Source organism: Poecilia reticulata, linkage group LG7 (genome assembly GCF_000633615.1).
Source record: "Poecilia reticulata strain Guanapo linkage group LG7, Guppy_female_1.0+MT, whole genome shotgun sequence".
NCBI lineage: Eukaryota > Metazoa > Chordata > Actinopteri > Cyprinodontiformes > Poeciliidae > Poecilia > Poecilia reticulata.
The window spans coordinates 2,830,617-2,856,101 of NC_024337.1; the positions used below are offsets into that span (position 1 = coordinate 2,830,617).

Sequence of the window (25,485 nt, forward strand, 5' to 3'; positions counted from 1 at the left end):
ACAAGCAAGAGACCAACACAGTGTACAGAACCAAGCTGTAATTACTGATGGCTTCAAATATGTAGTTGCAAGACAAAAGTGGCACAAAGTAAGGATAAAAAAATATATTTATTTTAATATACGACAGATACATTTAAAAAAATGTTTTTATTTAAATACTTTATTTAATTATGTGCATAATTTATGAAATGCACAATCAAATAATGTTTAACTCAATTAACATCAGTTAATGACAACTGACTCATCTCGCTAATTTCTGGACACTCAAAAGCTTTAACATGAAGCGAGGCTGCTACACACCGGGGTCAGAAACCCCTTACGACCACCAAGGAGAAACCCAGGGACACCTACCTCCTCGGCCACCGTCGTCCCGAATGTTATTTAGTATTGGTTTGCTATTCAAACCTGACATCTTGCCCAAAGCAGATGCCGTGAATGTCACTTTGTTGAAATAATTCGATAGAGCAAACTTTGTAATTATGCTTGATAACAACACGAAAATATTAAATTTTTTTCTAAATTTCTAATTCGAATCTTTTATTATCTGTCAAACTATTAAAATGAACAATAATTTAAACAACTAATTTAAAGAATGTATTTCTATTTCTATACAAAGTATCACAAATGTTTTTCATCTCAGATTTTTTAAAAATTCTTAGATTTATAAAACTAATATCTAGCATTTGCCATGCGCCAGTGTGGGAGCAAACATACCTCAATATTCCCAAGAATGAAAATAAATCTTGTGAGGAATGATTTTTGTTTCTCGCCCTTAAAATACATCCAAAATACAATGAATGGATGGATTTTTTAAAAATTGCATAAAAAGATCTAAATGATTTTTTTGTATAATAATAATAATTGTTGCTTTACAATGTTATCACATCATTATTTTTTATTTTAATTTAAATTTTAACCTGGCAAAATTATACGATGCACACATTTACTGTGACTGTTGAGCACCAAAGACCATCATTTTCTTATTTCAGTTCTGATTCATTTCTCAGCTTGTACTACGAAGAAATCTCCTACATCTTCTCATTGCTCTACTTTGGTCTTTACAGTTTAATAGTTCAACAAGATGGGCAGGGTGTTTTTTCTTCAATGTATGTGTTTTATTGTGAATTTCTGTCACCTTTGGGACAGACAATAAAATCTGTGATAGAATTTTTTTTTTTAAATGCCAATGAGAGACCAAAATGCAGATCCACTCACCAGTTAATTCACATCATTATAGGCTAAATCTGTTAACATTTCGAATATGACATGTTTCAAATACAATGCATTTTTATGGCTAATTACCCCATATGTAATTTGTCAAAAAAACAAATTCTAAGTGTAGCACACTAGCACATTGTATATAGATTTTATATATTGCAGCATATAATTTCATTATTGATGTTTGCTGTGCCTCATCTTTGATTAATCAGGAATCACTCACTATGAGCAGAGCTGAAATTAGCGGATTAATCAGTCCAGCTATCTCCTCGCGTAGAACCTGCATTGACTGTTTAAAAGTGGAGTTTTAAAACAGCCTTACAGTAGTGGAGGTTGTCTTACTTTCTACCCAGTGGCCATCTGTCTTCTATGCAACCTTAAATATGTCAAAGTAGCTAAATTTGTGTTTATCATAAGCAGGAGAGAAATGCAGTAGCTCTATGTTACTCTATAGTTTATAGAACCAGAAAAAGCACTGTGGTAATTTTGTGATCTTATTAGAAGGACTGCAAGGCATAGGAACAATACGACGGAAACATTTTGCACTTTTGGATATGGTCGAACCTAAAGTAAGGAATATGCATTCATTAGCAATGTCAGGTCCCCAAAAAGATAAATAAATTCTGAACCAGATATGGACCACAGATACTCAAACATGAACAAAGACACAGAAGAGGCCAGATTTAGTTAGTTGAAAAGTTTCTGAGTTTGTTTCTTTTGGTCTCTGAACTAACAGGAAGAGCTGTGCTCAATTCAAGTTCATCATGTAAAAAGTAGAACTGTTATGTTTAATGTTCTTCTAATAATGTTATCTGCTTGTGAAGGTGTTCGTTTATTAGGTACAACTCTGAATTCAACACTGACATTAACATTATAATGCAGAGTAATTTTAATATGATCATTTCTTATTTCTTTCTCTGAGGTTTGGTGAAGTCTGAATGCTGTATGGACTATATAAAAATGGCATTTTTGATGGCAGCTAAAAAGAAGCAGCTAAAATAGACCAAAAAAAAATGTGTATTTTCACAGCAGTGTTTTAAAGATGTGTTAGTGTTGAAATGTTTTATTCATGAGAAAATTGTGAAGACTTTGAAAAACCTGTGCGTTCGGTTTGACACTGTTTGAGAACTTCAGTAAATTACAAGTATGCTTCTTGTGTTGTTTTAGTCATGAAGCTTTATGCAAAACCTGAATGTAAAACTGTGATAAAAATCTTACTGAAGATCCTGTTTACAGTCATGCCAAGAATCTGCAGTTGTGACAAAATTGTTTTAATTTATGTGAAAAAAAAATAGATGTGACACATGATGTTGTGGCTACAGTGTTCGCTTGTAAGGTAATTGTTAATGGATATCTAAACTCATAATTGTTGTGCAATTGTAAACTTCTTAACATTGTCTTATTTTACTAGCAGATGTAAAGATTTATGTATGTAAAAAAAAATAAATGTGGTACATGTTGTCTAAATATTTTTGCATTAGAACATTTTGAACTATACTATTAGAACTATATGTGCTTTAGCTTAAAATAAAAGTGAAAATGCCTTAATAATGCACACAAATTAAGCTTTTGCCAGTAATTTTTAAAATACTAATTATAGAGATGCCAAACAGCATCTTTCTTTTTGCCTCCACCTCAGACACTAACACCTCTAATTCACACTCACTGACATGTTCTTTTTGTCTTCCTGGAATACTTTGCCATGTCATATGAACTGTAATCAGAATTGTGATAATAATAATAATAATAATAATAATAATAATAGTGGTCTAAGAGAGAAATTCAAATGATTGATTCACCCTTCAAAAGAATCAGTTGTTTGAAGGATGGAAGTCTGCAAGGCCTTCTCTGTAGGCCTAAACTCTATATGGATCCTTAGCATATATCTACAATCTAAACATGAATGTTCAGTAAAATGTTCTTGATTCACATCCAGTAGTCTATTCTCTCTCTCTTTTTTTTTTTGTAATGTTTCTTTTGACTGCGCTGCTTCCCGTATATTTTGTTTTGTTATATTAGATTTCAGTCAGGTCTGTCTAATCTGCCCAGGGCCTTCAGCAGGCGTCCGTTCAGCAAGCGACAGCAGCGGAACAGTTGTTTGAACCAATCAGCTTTCAGATTCGCCTCACGCGGCCTGCTCCAAGGCCCGAAGACGTGAATGTATGGCAGGCCGTTTTAACATAAATTGGGTTTTACGGCACTTTAATTCCAGATATCTGAAATTGGTTTATGACTAAAAGTATTAGTAAATTAAGATTTCTCTATTATATTTTGACGAGGCGAAATATATTTCTAATTAAATTCCGACTGTCAGATTTACCATTGAATTGTGTGGATTCTTCAATTCAAGATATCTACATTGAATTACTGACTACGTGAAACACGTATCTCAGATATCTACAATTAAATTGACTAGTCACAAAGTAAATTCAAGATATCTAGTTCTTAGTTTTGACTAGTTATTCTAATAAAATATATCTTGAATGACACCATAATTCAAGATATCAAAGGTATTTTTATGTAGGAGATAGTTTTGACTAGTGCAAAGTAAATTCTAGATATCGTAAAAGTAAATAACGACTTGTCAAAATTCCTTTTACGATATCTCCAAATCAATTAGAGATATCTTTAGTTAGGAAGCTTTTCTACTTAAGATATCTTAAAATAACATTCTGATCAATCAGAATTACATTACTGACATCTTGAATTAACCCCGCCTCTCGCCCGAAACGTTAGCTGGAGACAGGCACCAGCAACCCTCCCGACCCCACTAAGGGACAACGGTGTATAGAAAATGGATGGATGGATATCTTGAATTGGTATTTACTGGGAGACTGGATTTTGGGCTCTGTGTTGGGTTCTCAATTTCCCCACTTGTCCACCAGAGGGAGCCAGACAGCAGCTGATCCACTGGAGGGTGGACTGGCTGCGTTATCAGAGGCACCTGCGATCTATCAGCCTGATCTGCCTCAGAGTAAGAGAGGAGCCTGAGTGTTTTCCTTCAATGGTACTTCAAGCCACCTGTGTTTGTGCTCTCTGTGTCTCCTCGAGTTTTTGGATGACAAAAACTCGAGGAGTAGTGATGGGTAAATCACTACCTTAAGTAGTGATTTAAATGAGGTGTCAGGGAGCGTTTCGACACACTCAAAACTATGACATGGGCGTCACTGAATACTGACACCCATGGGCGGAAAATCTCTGGAGGGTGCGAGGGACGGGGGTCCCGAAAAGTGATTTCGAGACGCCACTTGGTCTAATAGATACTTTATCAATTACATGAAAGCACAGATCCTGTCACAACAGCATCGGAGAAGACATTTAAAACAAGACAAATAAAAACATGGCTATGCATGAGTGAGGCTCAGTCTTTTGTCTTTTTTAAATTATTTTCAAGACAAGTTAAAGGAAATTGAGATGCCATCTACTATGGATCTACAGTATTTTGTACATTACATCAGATTTAATTATATATTGGCATGGTGAAATAATCAAAACACCTAGTCTTTATAACAGTACAACATACATTGTCCCTGCTAAGAAACATACTGTGCTGATATCTGGTAACCTGACCCTTGACTTCCAAAGCAATTCCACTTGATTCACATCACACTTCACTGCTCGGTTTAGACTTTCTCCCATTGAAGTGGATTGAATTTTTACCAGGCCATTTAGAAAACAGAAGTTCACTGCAGAACTTCTGTCACTGTGCAGAAAATCAATGTTATTGTTGATTTTCAGAATTGTGGTCTGCCTGTAGTTTTATCAGTGGTAGTAGAGGAAGTGAACAAAGCTGTCAGTCCGTGTTGATTACGCTTCCAAATGTTGAAGTAACATCAACAGTTCTGCTGGCTTTTCTCTGATGCTCGTTTACAGAGCAGGCAATTTCTAGTAAGCTTCTTAACGTAAAACTGCTGTATTACACATGTCATGGACAAACAATAGTGATTGGGTAAATTTAAAATATCAGAAGCCACGCCTCCAACAAGTAATAGAACGCTGAGCACATCCACATGTAAAATAGTCAGTTTCAGGGAATTCAAAAAGATGATGAAAGAAAGAAAAGCGTAACATAGCCTGACAAGCTAGGCGCGATTCAGAGAAGTCAGACTAGGCGTGAACACAACATCATTTTCTCAAAACCCAAATACAAATCAGACATTTCGCTTCCCGACTTCCTGCACATTCTATCTGATGCCGGCCACCATGTGGATCCACCAGTTGGCCTGTACGGTCCAGCCCAGGTGTTCACACTCTGTGATCCGCTGGAGGAAATGCTCCTTGGCCTCGGCCTCAGTTTGGTCCTCCTGCAGCGCCTCCCGCAGGTAGCGCATGTCCTCAGCCGCACTCAGCTCCGGGATGCCGGTGAGCAGCATGAGGGAGAACAGCGTGACCAGCAGACGGGAGTGGGAGCGCAGTAAGAGGTAGGCCTGGCTGCAGGTATCCTGATACAGAAAAAACATATGGAAAAGCATATGGAGAATACAATTAATAGTCAGCTATAATATCACTTAACTGCAACTGGCAGATTATTTTAGTAATCTGTTATTCTAATGACTGATGTAACCGGATGAAAAATTGACACCTTCTGCTAATTTTTCATGCAACTACTTAAGCTTATTTTACTCGGTATGAGAAATGTATAAAAATACTAGTAAAAAGTAATTAAATTCATTTTTTAAATAAGAAAATAAACATTTTATTGCCTAAAACGTAGCTAAAACTATGCTATTTTTAACAATAATTTAAAAAAAAATCTTAAATAACAAATGTATAAATATTTTTATACAATCTTAGGTTAATTACTACTCTAAATATGTCGTTTCAACAATGGGCCATTTATTAAGTCAGGATACTCTAGTTAGCAATTAATTACTAAATTAATTAGCAACTATTTTAATAATTGATTAATTGTGCCTAATCCAATTAATCGTTTCAGCCCTAATCATTAATTTGCAGATATGTGCACATGAAGATTGAATTCATGGGTTGTATTTTAAATAAATTATTCAATTATTTTAATTAGATGAATAAAAAAAACTATGAATTAGTACATTTCGATCTTTTTCATATTTCAAATAGAAGTGAATTGTATTGAACAAAAAATAAATAAAGAAACAAAAACAAATCTTTATCATTTGCTACTCAAAAGGAAGTAAAGGATGACTCCACTTCTCACTTCTTTAAATTCAAACTTTTTTCCAGTCAAAGCTAAAGCACACAATCACACAGAGTGAGATCTTTGTACCCGGAACCGCTGAAAATAGAGGCTGTTTCCACCTCTGAGCCTGCCCATCACATATAAGAAGTCGGGTGTGAGGACAAACGGTGCCCGCTCCCTGCTCACTCCAAGAAAGTGCTTCCTGTTACCCAGGATGTGACCAAAGTCGATGTGGAACAAGTTTCCTGTGTGGAGGAAGGACAAAGGAAAATCCAAGTTAGGTTTTATCCATCACAGAGCTTCATTCCTCTTAAGTGTTATTACTCTATTACTTTCTTAAAATTAATTTAAATAAACATTTAATTAAAATTTTTTGTTGTTTTTTTTATTATTGCACAAACATCCGACAGAACGTGCTGCTTACCTTGGTCTGTGATCATGATGTTGTCGTTGTGTCTGTCTCCTATTCCCAGGACGTAGGTGGCCACACAGTATCCTGCACAGGACTTCACAAACCTCTCCACTGTCTTGTAGTGCTGCAGTCACAAAAAGAACAGCAGTCTGAGAGTACATGAAGCAGCACGTCCTCTAATCTTCAATTCTTTTCTGGTAACAAATTCAATTTCTATGTGGTGATCCTTTAGGAATTAAATTAAATAAGTATCTGCAAAATCTAATCCTCTAGTGCCGACGCCAGCAAACTGCGATCCTAGGAGCCATATTTGCCTTTAGTCCAGCAAAGTATGATTAGTTTAGACCAGGTGTGGGCAACTCCAGGCCTGGAGGGCCGGTCTCTGGCAACTTTTAGATGTGTCTCTATTTCAACACACCTGAGTCAAATAATGAGGTCATAAGCAGGACTCTGGAGAACCTGACTGCACTTAGGAGGTGATTCAGCTGTTGGATTGAAGTGTGTTGGACCAGGGAGACATCTAAGAGCTGCAGGGCACTGGTCCTCGAGGACCAGGATTGACCACCCCTGGTTTAGAACCACAAGTGTTACTTGACCTTTTTCTTCATTTATTTCTTTTTAAAAAGACAACTTACCATTTTTTGACAAATATCTACTTTATGATAAAAAAAAAATAAATAACCCAGTTATAATTCTGTTTTTTTGGTTTTAATACAAAGGGGGAAACAAATCATTTGCCAGAAATAATAAGGTTCTTTCTGTGAGATGCTTCAATTTATGGAAAATGAGAGAAAAACATAATGACAAAATAGATCTAAAAAAAAATTTAATTTCTATTTTTAGTGTTATTCTGTCATGGGAAATCAATTTATTATAGGGAAAAAAATAGTAAGCATTTCTTATTACATTGTTCAACAAGCCGCTTGTGGCTCCAGAGCATCCTTGGCATTGCTGCCATTATTCAGTATTCTAAAGCTCAGCTGGCTCTTATGGAGTCCAAGGCCATGTTGTAAAAGAAGCCATTCATAAATTCATTGGATGATAAAATTGAGTTAAGATGTTTGCATACTATGGAGAGAATGACAAATTGTGGGCACAAATGGGTCTTCCAAAAGGACGATAAGAAGCATCATTTCAGCTGGGAAGAGTATTGAGGACAATGAAGTTGATGATTTGGAAAGCCCTGTGTTGGATTGGACAAATGGACCAAAAGGTCACATTTTATATAATAAATTTAATTAAGGACAATAACTGACTGACTTGAAATTGCACATAATTTTTTTTTTAAAGATTTCATCCATGGATCTCCACTCAATATTTGGAGTGTGGGTGGAGACTCAAAAATGACCAGTTTGTTTATAGAACCTTGCAAAAGTATTCACATCCCTTGAAATTTCCCTGTTCTATACATTTCATTCTATTTTTACGTAATAGACCTACACTAAGAAGATCATTGGTTTTAATTAGAAGGCAAATAATGCACAGATTTAGACTTGTTTTATTTTACAAATAAAAATCTGAAATGTGTGTCTGATCTACCAGACTCGGACACGATAAAGGCATGGAAACGCCCTTATAGTTTTCTAATTTTGGACTACTTTAATTGATTTAAACCTAAGCCAGGTTTTACTTAGTAGAAAATGTTTTGATTGTATCAACAACAGAAAGTTTCACTATGCTTTCAAATCTGTAATGAAAAGTATTTCTGACTCTGTTTCACTCACTATTTCCTGGAGAGGACACTTGGACCTGAGCCACTCAAACAGAGCGTCGTTTCTGAAGGCTGCAGTCGTTCCGCCGTGGCTTCGCTGCACTGCAGCAATGGTCGCTGCATTCCTCACTATTTCAATCATCCCTTTGGAAAGAGATTATTTAGGAACACTTTGAAAAAGTTCATGTGTGCCAAATAAATATTGAATTTAAAAACAAAAATTTCTTTTTATCTTGAAACCTTGAAAAAGGAAGTTGCCTTTGAATGGACATAACTTGACTGACTTGTTTGTTAGGTGTACTTCATCCTGTTCTGACCCTGAGTTGGACGTTAATTTTAATCTTACTTCTCTCTCCCTAAATAAGCAATCAACATTCCTGTGTGCCTCAGAGAGTAACAGCAAGCATTCCTTAAGTATAAAGAAACATACCTATGTTGTGTCCTGTGGAGATGCATCCATATGGAATCAGGTTGAGGTCCAGAGATTGTTCCTGCCAGATGGACTCCATCACCACCAAGGTCTAAACACGAAGGCAAACAAATACATGATAATTCATTCAAAAGTAAAACAATATTCTTTAAAAAAATAAAAGCAGCAGATGATCTGTGTGACCTGGATGACCAGCATGTCCTGTCGGAGGTCGTCCCCCTCTTTGAAGATAATCCCGACGGGTGTGCTGGAGGTGGGCGATGGCATTGGTGAGAACTCCAACCACAGAGGCTTCTTCTTTGAGGCCATCACTTTGCATTTGTCCAGCTGCAGCAGAAGGATTCAGAAAAATCCAATTAGTTTTTTTCTTTGGGCTCCAGTTTAGAAACAGCTTCACTTCAACCACTGTAAGACGCCTGAACCAGCCAGGTTCTTAACCCATAAATCCTTACTGATCTTCTCTGAAGGAGGATTTGAAAATTTAAAATGTCGATTCCTTTACTAAGCAAATTATTAGTTGTTTGACTTTATTTGTTCTTTTTTGTCTTTACATCCTTTAAGAAAGGTTTGCCTGAATATACGGGATTTGTTTGACACTTATTAGATTGACTAAAACTCAGATTGTCAGAACTCTCCAAGGAGCACAGTGGAGAACTGAATAGAAGTTCTCCGCTGCACAACTTGGAAAATCTTTTAGAGCTAATTTCTAAACAACATCTGTAAATCACACAAGTCACCACTTTACCATGATCTGGTAGAAGACCCAAACTCTTGACCCTTTAAATACAATCCAGGGTGTTTGGCTTTTGATTTATTGTGTTTATAATTTAAATATTTCCTTGTTGCTTATTTATATCAGTGTAGATCTCACCATCTTCTATTGAGTTCCCTGCATTGATTATTGTTCAAAAGGTCCAAAATGGACAAATTTCAATTCGATTCAAATTTGTCCCAGAGGGTCAAGTTCAGTCACTTTCACACAATTCAGACCTGATATTGGCCACATATGCTGGGTAAAACTGGGCTGTTAAGACTGATTATTATGCAAAAGTCTAAATATCTTTTGGTAAAGTCAAAAAATAAAATCACAGGACTCAAACGACGTGTGGCTCAGCACGTCGTGTGAGCCATGCACACCTCATTTTCTAACACAAAGAAACCCACTGTAACAAGACCTACCAGAATCGCTCCCACTTTGATGCGGGGGTCAAAGGGCAACAGGAATTCATTTGGCAGATTACTGCTTCTGAGGAGCTCCTGCAGCTTGAGTGGAGCTGAGAAAAAGCAACAACACAGATTCATTTCAGAAAAAAACCTTAATGTTGAAACATTCATCAGCCTGTTAGTGTAAATTTGACACATGTTGACTGTGTTTGGTAAATCTGTGGTGTGAAAATCTGTACTTTTGCTAAGTGTCAGGAGAGCAGCAGGTGTGCAGAGAGTTTCATCTTAACAGACAAGCCTGGTCCAACAGTGTGGAAGTGGGATTTTGTTTCCTAATTAATATTAAAGAGAAGAAGCACAGATGGCTAGAAAAGGGGATTAATGCACAACTAAATATGATCCCACAAAGTGTGTCCGATCCACAATTATACCAGGTGCTCGTTTAAAAGAGTTGTGCATTTGTTAATTTTACAAAAAGAGACAAAAGTCAAGATAAAAATTATTTTGTATATCAGAAGTTCACAAAATGGTTCTGTTCGGTTCCAGGTTCTAAAATTAAGCATAACCTCAAGTGTAAAGTAGAGATGTGCCGATCAGGTTTTTTCCTGCCGATACCGATCACCCATGAGGGCCAATCACCGATACCGATCACCGATACCGATCACATAATTCTTTTTTTTAAATTTTTTTATCATAAACACTACCGGTTACATTATGTGGAAAAAGGAACCATGAATTCACCTTAATTTAGACAAAAACTTGTTTTTAATAACTTTTTCCAAGAAGAAAACTAAACAAAACAGGCATTCTGCAAATTGTACTGCTATAGGTAATACTATCTTTAACAAACTGATAACATATGAAGGCTCTGAAGAGGCTAAATAATGCAAAGAGCCAAATTAAAACCTCTCAACATTGCCAAAAAAATTCAAATATAAAACTTAACATTCAAAGGCAAATACAGGATCCATTACAATAAACAATCCTGAGTTACTGAATGAAAACTTCCTGATAGCATGGCGGCTAGCTGATTACTGCTAGTTCTGAGTGGCTGTTTCTGACTAAGCGGAGTAATTATGCAGAACAGGGAGGAGATCGATTATTTTTTTAGAGATTATCTGTCTCATGTTAGGACAGCGAAAATTTTAATACGTGTGTAAAATTTATTTTTTTAGGTTAGATGCTGCAGCTTTAAACAGAGGTTCGGTGTGAGAGTCACTACCAGGTGGAGCAGAAGAGGCTCCGTCTGTGAAATATTACTACCTGTAGCGCGYAGCAGCGGTTCAACAGCGAGAGCAGAACCAGCGTCTTCCATCGCAGCTCGAAGACTTAAATAATTTTGCGGGTTATTTGTTTAGCTTTCTGACCGTCATGCTAATCCGGRTGAGTGTTTGTAGCTGTGCGCTGCTTTACCTGCTATCTGATCCTCCATGTCTTTTTTTACTGCAGTGAGCCTCGATGTAGCCAAACTCCGTCAGGTATGGCATTGTTTTTATGTCGTATTAGCTTCGTTGTGTTGATGCATTTTGACKTGCTTCAATTTTCCGCCGCAACACGCAAACTTCCCCATTCACTCAGTGCGTTATAGTTCCACATCGCTTAGGATTTGTTGCTGCGCTTTTGCGCAGTGTGTAAGAAAGAGGGAGACCAGCTGCACAGGCAGACTGCGAAATGAGATGCAGGTGATCTGTATCGGCAACAAGAGCCAATGATCGCGTTTGGGCGGACACCCAAAATTTGAGTCATAACAGGTCAATTGAATATCACATTTATTACGGTTGAAAAAGAAAAAGTTGCCAATTTTAGATTTAACTGAACTGATTGGTAGTTTCCGAACGGTAACTGTAACTGTAAAAGTGCTGATCCATCGTGTCTGCTACTAGCATGTGCTAAATCAGTGTTTCTCAACCTTTTTTGGGTTGAGAAAAAAGGTCTCTCACCGCCCCCCACCAATGAATTTGCAGGCTACTTTGCACTGTCTATTATTTTATTATTAATATTACTATCACTATTGTAGATGTTTAGATTTTTATGCTTGTTTCTGTATTTATCATCAAAATAATTTCCCAGAGAACAAAAAAGTCATGGGAATAGAAATTATTTTCACAGGCGTCTACAAAAAATGCAATGAACATTCAAATTAAAATTGGTAGGCCTAACAGCAGTCAATGAGAGTGGAAAAAATATTATTCTTTTCCATTTTCTAGTTGTTAAATATTACACAAAATGACCAGATAAAAGATGTTCAACATACCAGTTTAAACTTTTAACTATTTGCAAATGACTGAGCTCTGCAACATTAAAACATGGATAGAACTGTAACTACATTAATCATAGCTCTTCTTCTCTTCAGTGTTTGTCAGTTTCTGGTGGTGCAGCTCTGTGCTGCCTTCAGGAGAATGGGACATCAGAGTATCAACCATAAAATTTCACCCACATGGCATTTATTGTTCAAACCAGAGCTTTCAGTGGAAACACAAAAGTTCCTTTTAATGCCATACAAATATGAGACAGAAACATGAATTATATCTTTATATAGACCTGTCTATTGATTATAGATTCATAGTTTTACTGGACATAAATTACAAAGAACAAATCTGGTTCTTAATCAAATCCTAATGAGTTAAATTGAAAGTGTCATGGAGTCATCAGCCTCATGACATTAACACACATGAAAAATAATATTGAAGAAATAAATATATCAAATCTAATTAAAAACATAAATAAGTGATCAGTCATTTACTGTTATGGTCTGTAATATATATTGATTCTCAGTACTAGATGTGGTCTCAACAAACCCATGACATTTCAACAATATTATTTTACCTTTTATCTGGAAATAGTGTCTGTTTATTCTTGCCATAAAGTCCTCTGTATTAATTATTGCTTGAAAGGTCTTACCATACCAGTTTATTCCTCTGTGTTTACTTTAGTTTCTTAGTTTATTCTTGCATTTTGTTCTTCATTCATTTCCATTTAGTTTCCTTTGATTAGTATTATCCTCTCTTGGTTTATTGCTATGTCCACTTTAGTTTCTTTCCTGTTGCTAGATTTATTTTATCGTTTATTGACCATCAGTAATCTTCACTCATCACCTGCTGCGCTGCCTAATCGTCATGTGTTTCACATCATGTGTTGATTTTTCACTGTTCAGCATCGGATTCTCTGTTTTATGCCATAATTCACATCTAATTTGTCGCTCCGTTTTATGTCCCGCTTCTTCTGTTTCAGAGTTTTGCGCAATGTGCGCTTCATTTTTTTTACCCCCTAAGGTGCAGGGCGTATTGATGGGGACAAGGCAGACTGACATAAACCTTTTAATACAGCGGAAACAATTTCAGTAACCTGATTATTGAAATTTAAAAGTGCTGTGTTGTTCTATCACACCGTTTCATACCGGACCACTTACCGGTGTTAACGCTATAAAATGAACGCTCTCTATCGTGGTATCACCCATGGAGGGATTTCTTTATTTCTTTATTTAAATGGATTCAGAAGGATACACAGTGAGGGTGTCATGATTTTAGCTACCAGTAGCAGGAGAACGGAGCTCCGCCAAGAAGCTAACAGAAGCTAACAGAAGCTAACAAACACTGAATAGAAGAGCTGCCATCTATATCGTTGCAGCCAAGCATGACTTTATGTTACATAATACAGTTTTACCAAGTTGCTCAAAGTCTAAACTGGCATTGTTGTGCATTTAAGGTGTAAAGTTTACCTTCGACCAAACGCCCCCCAGAGGAATCTCAGCGCCCCCCATTTGTAAAAATGTCCGCCAGCGCCCCCTGCCGTCCTCTGAACGCCCCCTGGGGGGCGCCCACGTTGAGAACCTCTATGCTAAATGAAAATGGGCGCTTTCTTCTTCTTCTTCTTTTTGCTAAGTGTCAGATATTAACGGCAGCTTGCATCCATTATTGTTGCACTACTGCCATCTACTGGATCCTAATATCTATACCTCAAATTCTCATAATGATCCCAGTATTATTTAAAAAACGCAAAATCTTCTTTTTCCCCTCAATGCTATTTAACTGATCAACAACATTCTCAAATTTTAATTCCCTATTAAAACCTAATTCCGTTTTAATTTGCGCTTTCTTCTTTGATTTCAAATTTTGACTTCCAATGATTCACTTCCTGCTAAAGAGCCTGGTGGTTGAAGAAAAATTCACATTTAAGCCGCACTGGGCTATAAGCCGCAAGGTTCAAAGCTTAGGAAAAAAGTAGCGGCTTGTAATCCGGAAAATATGGTATATGAAAAAAAATCTAAATGCTCTCTGGTATTGTTCAGGGGGCCGGACCAAATGTGGAGACGGGCTGGATCCGGCCCGTGGGCCGTAGTTTGGTGACCACTGTCCTAGAGTCTAGGGGGGAAAAAAAAATGTCTAGGACATTTTTCTAGGACATATCTGTTGAAGGCTTTTTCCAGGTACATGATGGCCATGTGGACTGTCTTGCCCTTTGCCCCAATGCCTCTCCATCAGTACACAGGTGGAGTCAACAGTGCCACACTCTCTGATGAAGTCACACTGGTTGGGGCTGGTATTTCGTAAATTTTCATGGTGTGATACAGGAGACTTATTGGCTGGTAGCTGATGCAGTCCCTCTGGGGTGGGGAATGCTGATGGTGTAGGATTGCTGGTGGTTCTTACAGGACCTCCTTCCTTCCCCTCTTGATTTGCCTAGTGTGCGCAATGTATTGGGTGTGACAATAGTAAATGTTGCTTGCTCCCACTGGGTAACCAATTGGCCATATAGGTTAGGGAAGTTATGACTCTGTTTCTTAGCAGCCACCACCCAATTTGCTGCAGATTTCAGCATGTGGCATTGGTCCAGGTCATGGCAGAGCTGGTTCTTCCTCCAGGCCTTGTGGGCTTGTTTCTTCTCTTGAATCACGTCTTGCATTTCTTTGTTCCATTACTATGTGTGCTTGTACTTCTGCCTTGGCTTTGTATCTCCAACGGTTGTTTTGGATCTGCTCCCTTGCCTCATTCTGTAACACATGCATCCTGGGTTGTGGTCACACTGAAGTCCATCAGTCCGTCCTCAAGTTCTTCCATTTAGCCTGTCACCGTTAGTAACCATTTAAATGTCTTTTAGGACACGATGATTGCAGCTTCACATTCCGTTATCAGGTCATTGCCTTCAGTAAGAAACTGAAAAGTGTTTTTGCTTCACCTCAATCCCATTAAATCTGACTTTCAGGTCACTAAATAGGAGCTATAATCATTATATAATATCCCCTTTTTCTTCTATAGACATCTGGCTGAAAGGCCTGAAAGGCTGTTCTCACAAGCTCTTTTATCCAAGAGCGTGGTATTAAATCTGACACTAGACTGACCAAGGTGCCATTGTTATTCAGTTTTCCAATATAAAACTTTGTATAGTTATTTCTGTGTTTATATGGTGTTTTATTGAGATTTTATGGGATCAACACACATATCCAACACAGTGCAGTGTGTAGTTGTCAAGTGGATGAAAAATTATGGAAATAATAACCACATCTTTTACAAGTATTCTATCCATCTATTGCGCCTAAAACTAATTGTTCTCTGAAGCCCTCGGAGGTTTGTTTGGAGAAGATTAGAGAACTAACAACATCAAGAGCAAAGAATTCAACAGACAAGTTAGAGAAAGCTGTGTTGGGGTTTAAAGCAGGATTGAACATCACACAGATGTTCAAAGCATCTTTGTGATGTATTATGATTTAAAGTTTGAGATGCTTTTCTGAGGATTCACACTCTGTATTTATCTTAAAGTTCAGGTTAGCAAAGAGGCATAAAAGCTTTCAGACACCACAAGAAATATTTACATAATTGGATCTCCTACCTGAGGAAGGAAGATCTGTTTTGTCTGGGTACAATCTCTTGATAATCATTGCGACTTCCTGCAGTGCCTCCACAGCCTGCACCTGCTGGGTGAAGCTGTTGATCATGGCCTGGCCGCACCCCAGCAGGTAGGCCTCCAGAATCACTGCCATGCGTTGGCGGAAGTATGGGCACCCTGCAACCTCACTGCGCACATACCAGAAGAAGAAGTGGCCGATTCTCTTGCTCTGCAGAGAAAGGAAAGAGTAAGATCCTCAGAGAAACAGCTGTGTATGTCAAAATGGTCAATGCTGATGTATTTAGGGGTGGGGGAAGAAATATGCTTTTGTTATTTCTGACAAAGTCCCATGTGAATTTTATATGCTTTCCTGTAAATGTTTTAGTAAAATCTTCACAATCAAAAGGTTTTTAAATCATCTAAAAGAAATGTCACTCACGGGAATTTTAAACCACTACATTTTTTTTAACTCCACAGCAGCCAGCTAGAAGACATCACAGCATCACTCCTCTACTAATCTTTTAAGAATGTTTTTTACCAACTTCTCATATGAGAAGTTCCTCATATGAGGAGTTTGGAGCTGCAGCTACGAGGAGGAGCTGAGCCTCAAAGACAGTGCTAGGTTTACCCTGGTGCTGGCATAGCTGAATGGTTGCCATGGAAAATTAAAAGATTTCTCAAACATATACAAACAAATCTAGGCAGATATGTTTTGATGCAGGAATAACATAAAGTAAAGCTCAAAAAAATTTATTTGCCCCTTAGGTCCAGAGTTTCATTTATTCCTTTTCATTTACACAATAAAAATGCTCACAGAAAACATTCAGTAAGTAAACACTGCTTCCTCCATTAGCCAAGTGGAAACAGTATGATTAACTGAGCTGGTGTCTACATGTCATAATCTATTTTATCATTCCGAGAAAACAAACGAAATACCCAGAAATTCTATTTTGACAAAACAAAGATCTAGTGTTAATTAACGTCTATCTCGAAAGTCGACATCTTTTGAATAAATGTACCTAATTTAATTAACTTGCAGCACGCAAAGCAAGAAAGAAGAAAAACAATTCTAACCTGGCAAATGTTCAAAAATAATCTTAACATTGTGAAGGCTTTGTGATAAAAGAAATCCACATTCTGGTGTTTTGTTATGTACATCAGTATATCCTTGCCATGTAAAAGACAACATCATGATTTATGCTTTAATGAGAACTGGTAATTGGTAATTATTGTACCGTATAAATATAAATTCACCTGCTGCACCACAAAACTACATAGTTCAGATGATGTCTGCTTCTTTTTCTCTCTTAAACCTCACAACAGCTAAAACTTAAGAAATAAATCCATGGAAACATACAGTGAAATTAACTAATCAAAATCTTGACTAGGCTTCTGACAAAGTTCGTTTTGAGCTAAACGGAATACATTATGGAAAATACATATTTTTTCAGCATAAAGTGATTGTAAAAACAAAGGGGTATAATTAGGTTCAAGAGGGTAAGTAGAACATCAGCAGGACCACGTCTATGAATAGAAGAGCGTTCGGCAGCTTGCTGCTCTGGAACAGAAGCATGTGTTAACAGAATGTCAAGAAAGCAATTGCTAAACAATAACTTTAGAAAAGAAATGTCCATTAGTCTGGTAAGGCCATCAAGGCCGTTCAAGTTCTATTAAGTAAAAAGATTCTATTGTGAATAATTTTTCTCTTTTCTTGTGAGAAAGAATATTAACAATGACAGAACATTTTAGACAGCTGCTCATCTTTATTGAAGTGACTCTCAGATTTACCCCAAGGTCAGCCACTGACATGCATAAGAATGAAAAAGAAAATGGAACTCCATCTCACATTTCACATGGCTTATTATACGGTTTTAAAATTACAGTTTATGGCAGTCCATTTAGAAAACATCAAACATCTGACACTATCAGGCGTTCTCACATTTGATAGTCTAGGAGACTTGGTTTGATTGGGGACCAAAATTGCATCATTTATGACATTTTCAGATGGTGTGCTCTACTTTCACACTGCACTGTGTGACATAATCTAAACCCTTTGAAAAACCTGTTCAGCCACTCGCCTGTGGTGCCACTGCACCAAGAACTACTGGAGAAAACAACATGAAAACCTCAAAGAAGTGGCTGAGCGCAACTTCCTTCTTCACGACATGTAAACAAAATGGAGTGGTGTCAGATTTTAGCAGTTGTAGAATTTCTTTTTTGTCTTTAGTGAGAGATCATGAGCCATTTCTCCCTTTATCATTACACTGGTGTGTTTAGTTTGGTTATATTTGCCCAGAATGTCCTGCAGTTCGTTTACTACTTTTGGAACAGTCTCAGGTCCACTTGCCATTTGCATTCGCATGCACATTCACACATCCCAAAATGAGCCGGACTTTCCAGACAAACAAATTAGAGTTTGATTAAAGCAGACACATGGCTGGTGTGAATGCAGCCATCTATAAAAAAAAGGTGGCTGTAAGCAGAAAACAATCTTGACTAAGAAATAAAGGTGTTAAAACATTGTCTAAAACAATATCTAATAAATCTAAATAATGTTTAACTTGGTGACAGAGTTACTGAAATACATTTTTCAATAATATTCTGATTCTCATTGAATGAGCCTATATATTCAGGTGCACTAATAGTTCAGAAATTAGAGTAATATTGATCAAAGCGGAAGGTCATGTGTTTGACAGATGATTTCATGTAAAATTATGTCATTAACAAGGCAATGAGACAAAACATAGTGGAAAATTTTCAACAAAGAGGCTAAACACAGAACCAAGGTGTCACAATGGTTCATTTGAAGCATAGACCAAATGTAAACATTAAGCCAAAATGTATTTTTCCCATCACAGTATTTATCCTTGAAACTTAATACTTTAACTAAATATTTAATTGAGTAAACAAAAAACAATTCAAAGGTGCAGCAGCAATAAATCAACAAACTGTTGCACAGTTTCATTTGATATATCAAGTGAAACGAGAAGTCACATGACTCACCCGCAGAGCTCTTTGAATAAGATACCGAGCGAGAAAACTGTCGTGGTAAGGCTCCACTTTCAGGGTCTGCAAATACAGAAAGGTTTTGGTCACTTCCTGGTTGTCACTCAGTAGATTTCACTCTAAAGAGAGCAAAGAAGTGTTTTTCCATACATGTAACTATGCATTTTTCCACATGAAGATCACAAACATACCTGCACCAGCTGTAGCAAATATTTGAGCACGTCATCATTGGGTAGACTCTCCAGTCTCTTTACTGCTAGTTTCCTGACAATCTCATCTGGGAAATCCATACTTAGCAGCTCTAGCGCCACATGTACATCCAGTTCCCCAGGATCCCAGAGTCCCAGTAGCCAGTGCACGTCCTCCACCACCCTGCGATCCAGCCAGTTAATATTACGCAAGAAGTGGGGAAGGTTGGAGCCATACTGGACACTCTCCTCCCGAAACCTCTTGAGGTAATCCCTCTTGGTGTTAAAGACGGGTGATGGGGACCTCAGACTTACCCTTTCGGTCTTTGGAGGCAGAAGAAATTTCCCATGTGGAGAAAGAGAATCAGTGATGGGTGAGGTGCACTGGGTTGAGGAAGTAGATTTGTCAGGGAAAAGGTCAGAAGTTGGACTGCCAGACTCGTCATTGTGGCTGAAGGTGTTTGGGAGAACCACAGGGAAGCTGTAGCGGTCTAGAAGGAAGCTGATGGCCATGGATTCATCAATATGTGGGTTTGTAGCGGAGGACAGCTTATCGGCTTGGTAGGTGATGGCTCCGTCCTCCAGGTCAGGATAGGACCACATGTGCAGGGTGTAGGGACCCTGACTCAGGACAGACCTGTAGGAATGAACAATCACATCAAAGTTCACTAGTTTTTATAAACTATGCTGTGCACATCCATTAGGGTACATTTTGACAACAAAATACAACATTTAGTATAAATACTCATTGAAACTCAGAATTGCATCTCCCCAACTTCATGCTCCTGCTCATTCTGGGTGGTGTCAAATATTTCCAGTCTTACAGGAATGTAAAGATGCTCCACAACGTGTGTGTGGGTCAGGACCTACATGGGCTGATAAAATGACACTTTTGCCTTTCGGCTCAGCTCTTTCTTTACCTTCATAGAATGGAGCGGCACCAAAATAACTCAGAAACAGCGACTTGAGTTTGACAATTAGTTCAGAGTTAAATCGTAAAAATAAAGACTTCTGACTTGATTTTGACTCCTGGCTTAAGACTTGAGTCCTACAAACATGTACAAACAGGAATGACTATTCCATAGGTCACATATGCAACTGCCAAGGGCGTTTATTTATATATTTTTAAAAATATCCGTTTGTCACGTTATTACTGTAAACAGAACAGAATAATGTCGCTTTGAATTAAGTGAAGAACATAATCTTTGCATCCTTTAAAATGACACTGATGACCTGTCCAGGGTGTACCCTGCCTCACCCACTGACCACTGGAGATGGGGACCAGCACCTGTCACGACCCTGAAAGAATTAGCGTGCGTGTATGCGTGTGCATATCTGTGTATGTATCTCTATTAAATTGATGTTTATGGAACCTTGTTAAATCCATACCAGAAAGAATCGGGAAAGTTTTGAGGGCGAGATGATGTCCAAGTGGATACTATCAAGGTGTACAGCCGAGTGTATGCCTCCTTAGATAAGTAACATTTATCATTGTGTCTTTTAATGGTCAAAGTGAGAATACCACAGTTGAATATATAAATATGTAAAATCTTCTCTAATATTCTGCATTTGATTTTGTGCATGTCTTCCCCATGAATGAAACCTTCTCATAAATGGGGAAAAGAAGTCACTCACTTGTTTAAGTGGTTAAACTGGTTAAACAAGTCAATGGCTTAAGAGGATAAAATATTGCTCAAGAGTATAATACTGAAACCACTTTTACAGTTTCTGCTGTCTCTAAAATATGTTGATTTAATAAGATTCTTTACAGTTTACAGTTGGGTTCAGCTTCATTTAAACAGACTACATGCCAGTCTGTGCGTTTTCTCTGTACCAGATTTAAAGTGAGTGACAGAAATGCGACTCTGTTATGACTGAATCGGATTTAGATATTCATCGCAATGGCTGTCTAACTGGTGAGAGTATGCAGATGTGGCGCAACTTTTATTTCTAAATCGCACTGCATAAGTTGGAGAAAACCAACTCTGAGGTGAAGGAGTGTAGAAATAAATGTTGGTCAACTTGCTCCATTGTTTTGATAGAAAAGTATTGTAGCCCCACATTTCCCAGACTGATATACTACAGCCATGCACAGTGTGTTCAGAGTTCTCGTTATTTACAATTTAGACACTAAATTAGAACCTCTTCAGAAAGTACACCTTTTTACCTGCTGTCTTTATCATAATAAGGAAGGTGAAATCTTAAGAGTTTCCAAATGCACTGAAAAGCTGTAGCAAGGCTAATTTAAATAGAATCTACATAGATTAACATAGTAAATCAAGTCTGTGATTTAACAATGAAGTGATATTTTAATAGGAAAATACTGCATACTTTAATACCTACAGAGTCTTCCTCACAAATTGCAAAGCCTGCAACAGTTTTGATGTTAGTGAGTCGCAACATGCAAGTCCAAACTGACAAGGAAAAGAACATTTCTGATTCATTTTGATGCCTAACACTGATGGTGGCAAGATACTAGAGAGTAGCCACAGAGGCAAGGCTGCCATACACAGGCACCACCAAGACTTATGACCACCACCAGCAGGCACGGCGAGTGAAGTGTCTTCACAGAGGCAGACGGAGACAGGAGCAAACCAGCAACCAACTGACTGTGGGGCAAACTTCACACCATCGTGCAGCATTTTAATGCAAAATCCAGGAAAATCCAAAGATTTATTAAGAGAAATACAATATAATGCTAAAGTTGGTGTCCACACGACTGAATTAACTCTAAAAGTTAACTAAAGTTCTAAAAAGGTTCTAAAACTCACCGGTGATCTATGAGAAGGAGGTTGACGAAGTAAAGGATCTTTGTCTTTCCTTTCTGAGTGTCTGTATGCTTGTTGAGTGAAACCTTGGAGTCTCTGGATAATCCTGGTTTTGGGTCTTTGGTTGTTGGAGAGACGTCGCTAGCACAGGTATTAATGGTAAAGCTCAGCTTGACTCCACGAGGCAGGTCCCGGAGAAGAATGTCAAATTCCAGCCACTCGTTCCAAAGTACTTCGTCTCCAAAGAGCTTGGGAAGGGAGGATACTGAGCAGAGGACTTTGCCGCCATAAAGTATGGATGCTTCAACATAGACAGACTGAGGGGGCTTGTTTGGCAGTTGTGGAATATCAAAGCCAAGCAGTTTCACTCTGAACTTTCTGTTGCAGTCCCACAAAGAAATCATGAAGATGTCATCCAGATCTTTGCCTAGGAGACTAAGATCATCATGGGAGCTGAACTGACCACTGAAACCATCAACAAGTGGCCAGTCTACAAATCTGACAGTATCTGCAGCAAGTTGTGAGACAGGAACAACAGAAAGGTGGAGATCCTGATTGGCTTTCAAGCACTGTCGAACCCAGAGGAAATCACAAAGACAGTTTTCACCAGACAAGAACTCCTCCCTACCTGAGACCTTCAAAACCAACTCTTCAGAAGTGTTATAATCGACCCTTTGATCTGCCATAACCCTTCTAAAAACCTCAAGAAGAACATCTGGAGTTGCCTTCAAATCAACCTGTATGCTGAAGCTGATCTTGCTCATGTAGTGCAGGGTGAGACAAAGCTTCCTGTTTAGCCATTCTTCCAGCTCATTAGGGATGGGTGCCTGGGTAACCCAGGGCTCTGTGGCATACAGAACATTATCCCGATTCCTCAGCTCCAGCCTTCGTGGAGATGCCAGCTTCCTGCGGGTGAATGTAAGTTCACCAAGTCTGTCTGACGCCTCATTGTCCAGATCATGTCCAATTAAGTAAGTCAAACACTCCTGTTGACTTTTCTTTTGTTCTGAATCACCGGCGACCAGAGGCTTTGCCACTATGTGCGCCACTAGACAAGGAGAATCATCATGTGACCATGGGATATCTAATGTCCGGATGATCTGACAGTCATCATGGGCTTCATACCAGTCGTCCCCTCTGGCATACAACAGGATGTATTTCTCAGGATCCAATATCGCAAATGGATCAGGATGGCAGTTTTCTTCTTGTGCCTGAAAAGATGGAGACAGATATTTCAGCACTGTTCATAACACAACACCAGATGTAAGTAGCCAAAAACCATATTCAAGTAACAGTGGCACTACTTAAAGTCATGTTTACTCAAGTAAAAGCAAAAAGTAGGTGTTTGGGAAATCCCACAAGTAAGAGTAATAAAGTATTTCATAAAAAGTCTCAAAAATCAGCCACAACAGTGAATTTACCTTCATGCAGATGCGTAGCCTCAACTGGCTGATGCTGCACTGTGCAGGGAGGATGACGGTCACAGACTCAAAATCCCTGTTTACACTGTTGTCTTCATCAGGCCTAAACTCACAAATAAACTTCAGGTTGTTCTCTGAGCCACCCTGAGTTCTCATTTCAGTTGGGGAGCCCGCACAATGTGGAGGAGCCGTCCGATTTGGGAAGACTGCTGTAGCCATTGCTATGTTAGAAAAGCCTGAGCAGAAACAAAAAGATATTCAAGGGTTAAAGTTAATGACAAAAGTTTTTAAAATGTTGAAAATTACATAGCAAAAAGAAAGCATAGCAATTCTAAGATTCTAACCTCACAAAAGCTGGTGCTGAGTCCATGAGAGGTTCCACACCTGCATGTTAGTGAGAGACTGTCTTCCTCTTTTTGTTGCTGCTTTTGAACTTCCTCATTCCTCTGCACAGAGGTAGATGCTGATAATCATTTACTGACAAAATACAGCCGACTTCCTTCTTCTCCTTTAACAACTAAAGCAAAGACTATGTCAGTTTGACGGCTATTGAAGCAGAACAGACATAATGAACACTACTGGCCAGTTGGGAAAAAGCGAAAAATCTAAACTTCTGCAATTCAGCTTTCAATGACACATGTAAGCAGAACAGAAGTCCTCCAAGATTTACTGGAATAGTGGAAAAACCTGTTTAAGCCGTTTGGCTTAGTAGTTTGTGATGGTATGATCTAATGGAATGTAGCTACACGTACAGTATGCTTCATTTGTTTTATTATTTTTAGTTTCATAAATGTGTAACTATTTTTCATTTCTAACAGACAACAATAATGGAAACAACTGTGAGCATACAACATCACCCTCAACCATTCACAACCCTGAGCAGATGATCAGGAAGCCAGACATAAACAACAAACAGAGAGCAGATTAGATGGTTAAGTAAATCTAAACATCCTGTTCTGCCATCTTCAAACTTCCTCAACCAATGACTGATTTACTATGAGGTGGCTGCAGGGCTGTAGAGGTACCTATTAATATGTGTTCATTGATATTTAAGGTGAGTTTACAAATTCCGTGAATGAGGTCCACATTTTCTAAAACTCCTCAACCTCACAATGTAGCACCAGAGATTGGGACATTTCACTTATCCACAAATTAGAGTTTCATCCCTGAACATGTTTCCCAGTTTAGAGCTACTGCACATTTAGCTTGAACATAGTTAGGATCATGGATGGTGTGTTATGGAAGAGGGCTGAGGGGTCAAATTGCCTGAGTAAAGACTTGTGGAAGCATCGTGTCTAAAATGGTAGCTTGGCAACAGAACCATTAGCTCAGCTGAACTTATAACTGCAGAAATAGAAATTACACTCTCGGTGTTTCAGAATAGGAGAACAGATTACTTATACCTGGAAACGCACATGCACCTGTAGACAACAAGTCAGCGCCTGCATGACTGTTCCCCTGGCAACACATCTGAAACCTGCTGGACATAATAGTATGATGTAAGCATAATCACAATACAACACTTTAACCTTTTTGAATTCTGCACCCACAAATTAACCAAAATATGAAAAACCTATCTACTATGACTAATAAAAATCAAACGATATCTTACTAGCATTCAGCTTCTATGCTCCACAAATCTGGATCAAACTCCCAGAAAACTGCAAAACAGCTGAAACACTGAGTGCCTTTAAGTCTCTACTAAAAACCCACCTGTTTAGAGTTGCTTTTGAAAAACAATCAATGAAACATTAATCAACATTCTGATGTGTAATGATGGCACTTGATAGTTGTTGACTGTGTGTTCTACAATTGTATATTTTTTGTGTGTCTGTTTTTATGATGTTCAACACTTTGAACTGCCTTGTTGCTGAAATGTGTTATACACATAATCTTGACCGATTGATTGATAAAAACTAGGAAACACAAAACTAATTAAAATGAATTGAGATAGACAAACAAAATGTCATTGTAAAAAACTACACTATTGTGAAAAACCCAGAACTATTATAACCCTGGACTGCTCCTGCATAACCAAAGCTGTCTTTGTTAAAAAATTCATTTATCCTATGTAGGAAGTCTGAGAGGCTTGAATCATTTTATTTCAAATTGACAGGAAGGACAATTACGGCCTTGAATGAGCAACTCCTTCTGCCTCCCAGACACCTCGCAAAGTCCACGCTGCA

At 38.1% G+C, this 25,485-nt stretch overlaps 1 protein-coding gene across 1 annotated transcript; it reads right to left on the reverse strand.

Annotated features, from left to right (window-relative positions):
- Positions 1-4,573: 4,573 nt before the first annotated feature.
- On the reverse strand, positions 4,574-23,732 carry LOC103466897 (phosphatidylinositol 4,5-bisphosphate 3-kinase catalytic subunit gamma isoform). Its single transcript, XM_008412800.1, has 13 exons — positions 23,644-23,732; positions 23,300-23,535; positions 21,882-23,089; positions 19,114-19,747; positions 18,920-18,985; positions 15,920-16,145; positions 10,109-10,203; positions 9,113-9,256; positions 8,930-9,020; positions 8,513-8,643; positions 6,801-6,912; positions 6,464-6,621; positions 4,574-5,660 (listed from the first exon to the last, which is right to left on the reverse strand). The coding sequence occupies exons 2-13, from the start codon at positions 23,516-23,518 to the stop codon at positions 5,403-5,405; spliced, it is 3,342 nt and encodes a 1,113-aa protein (XP_008411022.1). The 5' UTR covers positions 23,519-23,535; positions 23,644-23,732; the 3' UTR covers positions 4,574-5,402.
- Between the last annotated feature and the right edge of the window lie 1,753 nt (positions 23,733-25,485).

Bases quoted from the DNA above. Each gene is read 5' to 3' on its own strand.
- LOC103466897 (XM_008412800.1), bottom strand. From the start codon at position 23,518: ATGGCTACAGCAGTCTTCCCAAATCGGACGGCTCCTCCACATTGTGCG. The intron at 23,090-23,299 runs GTAAATTCACTG...CCATCTTTTCAG, and splicing joins GGCTACGCATCTGCATGAAG to GCACAAGAAGAAAACTGCCA. The intron at 8,644-8,929 runs GTATGTTTCTTT...CTCTTTCCAAAG, and splicing joins CTCCACAGGACACAACATAG to GGATGATTGAAATAGTGAGG.